The following is an 8,457-nucleotide window of genomic DNA, read 5'->3' as shown; positions in this document are numbered from 1 at the left end:
TGTTCCCCGGTCGCCGTCCTGGGGAACCCGTTCCCCGGTCGCCGTCCTGGGGTCCCCGTTCCCCGGTCGCCGTCCTGGGGTCCCTGTTCCCCGGTCGCCGTCCTGGGGAACCCGTTCCCCGGTCGCCGTCCTGGGGTCCCCGTTCCCCGGTCGCCGTCCTGGGGTCCCTGTTCCCCGGTCACCGTCCTGGGGAACCCGTTCCCCGGTCACCGTCCTGGGGACCCTGTTCCCCGGTCACCGTCCTGGGGACCCTGTTCCCCGGTCACCGTCCTGGGGTCCCTGTTCCCCGGTCACCGTCCTGGGGTCCCTGTTCCCCGGTCACCGTCCTGGGGTCCCTGTTCCCCGGTCACCGTCCTGGGGTCCCTGTTCCCCGGTCACCGTCCTGGGGTCCCTGTTCCCCGGTCACCGTCCTGGGGTCCCTGTTCCCCGGTCACCGTCCTGGGGTCCCTGTTCCCCGGTCACCGTCCTGGGGTCCCTGTTCCCCGGTCACCGTCCTGGGGTCCCTGTTCCCCGGTCGCCGTCCTGGGGTCCCTGTTCCCCGGTCGCCGTCCTGGGGTCCCTGTTCCCCGGTCACCGTCCTGGGGTCCCTGTTCCCCGGTCACCGTCCTGGGGTCCCTGTTCCCCGGTCACCGTCCTGGGGTCCCTGTTCCCCGGTCACCGTCCTGGGGAACCCGTTCCCCGGTCACCGTCCTGGGGAACCCGTTCCCCGGTCACCGTCCTGGGGTCCCTGTTCCCCGGTCGCCGTCCTGGGGTCCCTGTTCCCCGGTCACCGTCCTGGGGACCCTGTTCCCCGGTCACCGTCCTGGGGAACCCGTTCCCCGGTCACCGTCCTGGGGACCCTGTTCCCCGGTCGTCCTGGGGTCCCTGTTCCCCGGTCACCGTCCTGGGGTCCCTGTTCCCCGGTCACCGTCCTGGGGTCCCTGTTCCCCGGTCACCGTCCTGGGGTCCCTGTTCCCCGGTCACCGTCCTGGGGACCCTGTTCCCCGGTCACCGTCCTGGGGTCCCTGTTCCCCGGTCACCGTCCTGGGGTCCCTGTTCCCCGGTCACCGTCCTGGGGACCCTGTTCCCCGGTCACCGTCCTGGGGACCCTCTGCACTCTGGTCAGTCTGTTATACCGCAGGGAGCTGCACCATGTAATGTGAAGAATTATCAAACATCACCAGCCTCTGCTCGACCCCAGTGACTGTGATATGGCCACATTCATTAAACACAGCATACAATCATCATCTTTACAAATCCTTTTTTTAAGAAACAAAACACTTGCGAAACGATACATGATTCACTCCCATTCTGACGCTAACTCCCAGCTTCTCAAATTGTTACTGCCATCCTCGATAGCCCATACCCGAAGCTCTCTCATCTCCAGTTTTGGTTAACCAGCCCCCAACCCTCACCCCCACCACTCTCCCCAAGCATTGTGACAGCTGAGGGCAAGAGTCACAGAACTCCACTAAATACATACGCTGCAGGGAGGTCGAGAGCTGGAAGCGAGATTACATACTGGAATGGCTGAGTACCCCCAAGACAAACCAGCTAACACCCCAAACACATAACTGTCCTCACAACAAATTTCTGGATTGTTTTCCCAGAGTTCACAGGATGGGAAAACACTCAGCTAATGTTTTCCACAATAAGAGGCACTTTGGGATTCGGGCAGGCACGGAAGCCGGTTAATCACCGTTCCAACTGGGTGCAGTGAATCTTTCCAAGGCGCAGGTGAGGAGAGGTTTGCTGCGGATCCACTGGAACACAGGGGGCAGGGGAGCTTCAACTCGGGGGCCCAGTCCATGTCTGAAATCAGAATCATTTCCTGTAAATGTCTGATTCATGTGACAGATCCAACACCCCCAACCGCTCCACAACGGATTGTGGCTGATGTGTGTCTGAACTCCATCTCCCCCCGCCTGGGTTCTGTAACCCTTAATCCCCCTTCACCCAACTAAAATCTATCAATCTCAGGTCTGAAATTCCCAATTGACCCCCGGCCTCAGCAGCTTTCTGGGGGGAAGAGAGTTCTCGATTTCCACTCCCCTTTGTGTGAAGAAGTGTTTCCTGACATCACCCCTGAACGGCCCTGGCTCGAATTTTAAGGTTCTGCCCCCTTGTTCTGGACTCCCCCCCGACCAGAGGAAATAGTTTCTCTCTATCGACCCGATCGAATCCTTTAATCATCTTAAACCCCTCGATTAGATCAACCCCTTAATCTTCTACACTCGAGGGAATACAAGCCCAGTCTGTGTGACCTGTCCTCGGAAATTAACCCTTTCATCCCCGGGATCATTCTGGTGAATCTGCACTGCACCCTCTCGAAGGACAAGGAGCTTGTCTCACTCAGAAATCAGTGGGTTCCACTCTCACTTCAGACTTAATAAGATCCTGGCATCAAGACCCACCCAAGAGACTTGAATACAAAACTCCAGTGGAGTACTGAGGGAGTGCCGCACTGTCAGAGGGTCAGTACTGAATGAGCGCCGCACTGTCGGAGGGTCAGTACTGAGGGAGTGCCGCACTGTCAGAGGGTCAGTACTGAGGGAGCGCCGCACTGTCGGAGGGTCAGTACTGAGGGAGCGCCGCACTGTCGGAGGGTCAGTACTGAGGGAGTGCCGCACTGTCAGAGGGTCAGTACTGAATGAGCGCCGCACTGTCGGAGAGTCAGTACTGAGGGAGTGCCGCACTGTCAGAGGGTCAGTACTGAATGAGCGCCGCACTGTCGGAGAGTCAGTACTGAGGGAGTGCCGCACTGTCAGAGGGTCAGTACTGAATGAGCGCCGCACTGTCGGAGAGTCAGTACTGAATGAGCGCCGCACTGTCGGAGGGTCAGTACTGAGGGGGTGCTGCACTGTCGGAGGGTCAGTACTGAGGGATCGCTGCACTGTCGGAGAGTCAGTACTGAATGAGCGCCGCACTGTCGGAGGGTCAGTACTGAGGGAGTGCCGCACTGTCGGAGGGTCAGTACTGAGGGAGCGCCGCACTGTCGGAGGGTCAGTACTGAGGGAGCGCCGCACTGTCGGAGGGTCAGTACTGAGGGAGCGCTGCACTGTCGGAGGGTCAGTACTGGGGGAGTGCCGCACTGTCGGAGGTGCTGTCTTTCTGATGAGACATTAAACCGAGGCCCCCGTCTGCCCTCTCGGGTGGGTGTAAAAGATCCCACGGCCACTATTGGAAGAAGAGCAGGGGAGTTCTCCCCGGTGTCCTGGGGACAATATTTATCCCTCACCCAACATCACTAAAAACAGATGATCCGGGTCATTATCATTGCTGTTTGTGGGATCTTGCTGTGCATTACAACAATGACGACACCTCAAAAAATACCTCATTGGCCGTGGAGCACTTTGGGACGTCCTGAGGGTGAGTGTGACATTGTTTGTAACTGTTCACACGGAACAGGCCTGCTCACTCTGACTTCCCCACCCTCCTCATCTCTCCTTGGGGACGACTCTGGAGGCAGCTTGCAGTCTGTGTTTTCCCTGTCATTGCTTCCTGAGACAATAAGGAGCTCCCTCACCCCCCGGGCCAACCCCCTCCTCACATTCAGACAAGGGGGCCCTTCCTGCATTCACAATAGTTTCCCCACTCGGGGTACGGTCCCCCTCACCCGAGAAGCTCATGCTCACGGCTCTATCACCCTACCTGGCCAGTTGGGGTTTGCGTGCGTTGGGCTGGGGGGGGGGGAGGGCGATTTCAGAACAGGCTTGTGGGCTTGTGCGTCGGCAAGGTCTTGATCTCGAAGGTGATCCCGTCCCCCGGCAGCGAGGAGGGGATGAGGGGGCACAGCCAGGCCAGATACCAGCGCTGTCCCAGCAGCTCCGCCACATTCCTCCGCCAGCCCAGGTCGTACAGCCCGCTGCGGCCCACGCTCCACTCCCCCGTGGTCTGTCCGCGCAACAGGAGCTGCAGATGGAAGAGGAAGAAGGCCGAGACGAGGAGGAACCCCACCACACATGTGTCAGCCACAAACGCAAACCAGAAGGCAGTGAGGCTCACCTGACCTGTCCAAGCAGAGACGAGACACATCAGCAATACAGGAGTAATGCAGGTTAACAAAGACTGTCAAACCCCAAAACCAAAGCAAAGGGATTCATTCCTGCAGTAACTGGACTGAAAAGCAGAAACGCTGTTTTAAAGCTGTACAGGACCCTACAGCAATGTGCACAGTTCCCGTCTCCATATCCCACATTGTACCATCTCTGACACGAAAGGGCAAGGATTACACGAGTAAGTTTGGAGTGGGCTGGAGCCCGTGGCTGGGAATAAAAAGAGCTTGTGGCGGGGCCCAAAGATATTGGGAAGCAGGGAATGTGCAAGAGGCCAGAAAGGGAGGAGTGCCGATATCCCGAAGGGTTTTCGGGCTGGACGGGTTTGCAGGGATGGGGGTCCGGCCTGTAGCTGAGTAGCTCACCTGTGACAAGCATTGCCCAGGGCATGATGAGCAGGAAGACACTGTGAAAAGACAACCCCTCCTGCAGCAACTCCATGAAAATCTCAGTGTTGAGGACAATGGCGTACAGGAGGCCCAGCCACATGTGGGCAATGCAGCACAGGAAGTAGCGATGGTTGGCGTGGCCCACACACTGGCTAAAAAAGACACAGTGGTGGTCACGGCGGAGGACACACACTTTGCAGTCATAGCAATGCGAACAACGTTGGGGGGTGTGCGATTCACACGTGTAACAGTACCTGCGGGGAAAGACAAACAGGCTCCCGTCAATCACCATCCACCTCAGCTCCACACAGTCAATCTACATCCACCCACAGATACACTTCCAAGTGTTCCCTGAAACTCATTCTAGGGAGCATCAGTCTCCACTGTTCCGCCCCGGAATCTGTTCCAAATAAACTCCTTTCCCAATGGATCAAACCCCTTCCCATTCACTCCCACTGTACACAATCCCAATAAACCCAAAACCCTTCCCATTCACTCCCACTGTACACAATCCCAATGGATCAAACCCCTTCCCAATCACTCCCACTGTACACAATCCCAATAAACCCAAAACCCTTCCCATTCACTCCCACTGTACACAATCCCAATGGACCCAAACCCCTTTCCATTCACTCCCACTGTACACAATCCCAATAAACCCAAACCCCTTCCCATTCACTCCCACTGTACACAATCCCAATGGATCAAACCCCTTCCCATTCACTCCCACTGTACACAATCCCAATGGACCCAAACCCCTTCCCATTCACTCCCACTGTACACAATCCCAATGGACCCAAACCCCTTTCCATTCACTCCCACTGTACACAACCCCAATAAACCCAAACCCCTTCCCATTCACTCCCACTGCACACAATCCCAATGGACCCAAACCCCTTTCCATTCACTCCCACTGTACACAATCCCAATAAACCCAAACCCCTTCCCATTCACTCCCACTGTACACAATCTCAATGGACCCAAACCCCTTCCCATTCACTCCCACTGCACACAATCCCAATAAACCCAAACCCCTTCCCATTCACTCCCACTGTACACAATCCCAATGAATAAAACCCCTTCCCAATCACTCCCACTGTATTAAACCCCTTCCCATTCACTCCCACTGCACACAATCCCAATGGACCCAAACCCCTTTCCATTCACTCCCACTGTACACAATCCCAATAAACCCAAACCCCTTCCCATTCACTCCCACTGTACACAATCTCAATGGACCCAAACCCCTTCCCATTCACTCCCACTGCACACAATCCCAATGGACCCAAACCCCTTTCCATTCACTCCCACTGTACACAATCCCAATAAACCCAAACCCCTTCCCATTCACTCCCACCGTACACAATCCCAATGGACCCAAACCCCTTCCCATTCACTCCCACTGTACACAATCCCAATGAATAAAACCCCTTCCCATTCACGCCCACTGTACACAATCCCAATAAACCCAAACCCCTTCCCATTCACTCCCACTGTACACAATCCCAATAAACCCAAACCCCTTCCCATTCACTCCCACTGTACACAATCCCAATAAACCCAAACCCCTTCCCATTCACTCCCACTGTACACAATCCCAATGGACCCAAACCCCTTCCCATTCACTCCCACAGTACACAATCCCAGTGGATTAAACCCCTTCCCATTCACTCCCATCGTACACAATCCCAATGAATAAAACCCCTTCCCATTCACTCCCACTGTACACAATCCCAATGAATAAAACCCCTTCCCATTCACTCCCACTGTACACAATCCCAATGGATCAAACCCTTTCCCATTCACACCCACTATACACAATCCCAATGGATCAAACCGCTTTCCCATTTATTCCCACTGTACACAATCCCAATGGATCAAACCCCTTCCCATTCACTCCCACTGTACACAATCCCAATGGATGAAACCCCTTTTCCTAAGCTAGATGTTAAACTCTCTATTCCTTCATCCACATCACCAAATCTATGGTGAAAAGGTGATGCATCAGTGCAGATCCCTGGGGAACTCCACTTCCAGTCTACAACACAGCAACAGGTCCAGCATGTCTATGCCACTGTTAAAGCTTCAGTCGAGCCTCCTCACACCCTAACAACCTATCCCGCTATTCCTTTCTCACTCATCCACTCTCCCTCATCACATACTGCCACAGTAAGTACCCGTTATCCCCAATCTCTGTCACTCGCCTCTCAACCAGTTACCAATCCAAGGATACCAACAATTTTCTGCAACTTAATTTTTGTTAATGACTACTTATTTACTCCAGATTGCTTTCCTCCAAGTGCCACTAACCACCGATTCTCGTCAAGGGTTAGTGATTGTCAGTGGCTGGTCAATCATGGTCTACCTGTCTAGACAGCAACATCCTTTGACTGCTGCCATTTATCCCCCAGTCCTTTGCCACTCCTCCGCCAATGGGCCCAACTAATATTTACCACCCGTCACCCTTCCCCTCCTCCCAATGCCCAATACTTACCCCCATCCCTGCCCCAGTGCCCGGCCAGACAGGAAGACACCACGAATGCTGGGGTTCCTCCTGATGAAGAGGCAGAGATTGCCAACCACGTTGCCCAGGATAAAGGCCAGGAAAGTGAGGTGGAGGATGCGCCAAGCCCCCAGGGCCAGGACGGGTCCTGCCATGGGGCGCGGAGGCCCCCAGGGTTCTGTGGCCAGCCCTGCCCCACCCCTGCCCACCCCCGGGGGAGGGGCCAAGCGTGGGTCGGTGAGGATGATGTAGGCCATCTCCAGGGAGACTGACAGAGTCATGACTGAGGTCATGCAGAGGGGGAAGTAGAGGGTCGGCTCAAAGTGTTCCAGCACCCCCATGCCTGGAGCCTACCTGAGACCAACGGAGGCCACGTGAGGTCAACAGAGATGGACAGGGGCCAGCTGAGGTCAACTGAGTCCAACAGGGGCCAGTTGAGGTCAACAGAGGCTACTTGAGGTCAGCAGAGACCACTTGAGGTCAACTGAGACCAACAGAGGCTACTTGAGGTCAACTGAGACCACTTGAGGTCAAATGAGACCAACAGAGGCTACTTGAGGTCAACTGAGACCACTTGAGGTCAAATGAGACCAACAGAGGCTACTTGAGGTCAACTGAGACCACTTGAGGTCAAATGAGACCAACAGGGGTCACTTAAGATGTCAACTGAGCCCTTGCAGCCAAGCCTAAATCACCCCACTATTCCAGCCCTGGACAATCTGCCAATCCCCTCACGTCCGCACTGAGTGAAACCCCTCGCCCTTCAGGGGCGGCGCCCGCTCATTGACTGACAGCAGCGATAGCCAATCGGCGACCAGTCCCGCCTCACCCGCCAGCCAATCGGTAAAGCCGGATTAGCCAACATTAAAATAAACAAACGCAATAATATTCCCCCCCTCAGTAAATAAACCTTCACGGAATAAAATGACGGTCTGTTGACAAGGAATGGAAAAACAAAATATGATTTGCAAATTAAAAAAAAGCGGGGATTGGCGGACCGCCAGTTTGGGTGAGGCCGAGGTCAAAGTGCAAACGGGTTACCATGGAGACGCAGCAGGCCTGAGGCCTACAGCCCCCTTAAAATTAACACTGAATAAAAATAAACAATACAAATGGGCTAAATACAAATAAAGACTGATTTATGATTTTTTAAAAACACCAACTAATTCAAGCAGGCAGTTGCTGCTTTGGTCTCCAGTGCTGCATTAAATTTTAATTTATTTTTAAACCTGAGGATGACTGATTTGTCAGGAAAGGAGTCAAAGTTAAAATAAATGTGTCAAAAGTTTTGTTCGGTTTGACCTCCAGTGCAGCAAAAGGTGGCAATACAGGCCGGATATGCAGCCTGTAGCTAGGTTTTGGGTGGGAGGGGGCCTTATATTTTGGACAGAATCCGGGACGCGCAACCTGACTCGCAACCGGACCATCTGAGGCCGCGGAGCATGCTCTGATCCAGCTCCTGGGACAGCTACATGGCTTGGCTCCAGCCCCCATTCATGAGTCCAGTTACCAGTGATTTCCCCCACCATCT

The 8,457-nt window shown here is 54.8% G+C and overlaps 1 protein-coding gene across 1 annotated transcript; it reads right to left on the bottom strand.

The window, feature by feature from the left end:
• Positions 1-1,208: 1,208 nt before the first annotated feature.
• On the bottom strand, positions 1,209-7,703 carry zdhhc24 (zinc finger DHHC-type containing 24). Its single transcript, XM_068021416.1, has 4 exons — positions 6,918-7,703; positions 4,400-4,677; positions 3,631-3,989; positions 1,209-1,791 (listed from the first exon to the last, which is right to left on the bottom strand). The coding sequence occupies exons 1-3, from the start codon at positions 7,265-7,267 to the stop codon at positions 3,682-3,684; spliced, it is 936 nt and encodes a 311-aa protein (XP_067877517.1). The 5' UTR covers positions 7,268-7,703; the 3' UTR covers positions 1,209-1,791; positions 3,631-3,681.
• Between the last annotated feature and the right edge of the window lie 754 nt (positions 7,704-8,457).

Source organism: Heterodontus francisci, chromosome 44 (genome assembly GCF_036365525.1).
Source record: "Heterodontus francisci isolate sHetFra1 chromosome 44, sHetFra1.hap1, whole genome shotgun sequence".
NCBI classification, from domain to species: Eukaryota; Metazoa; Chordata; class Chondrichthyes; order Heterodontiformes; family Heterodontidae; genus Heterodontus; species Heterodontus francisci.
The sequence above is the reverse complement of the archived record's forward strand: the minus strand, read 5'-3'. Positions and strand labels throughout refer to the sequence as shown.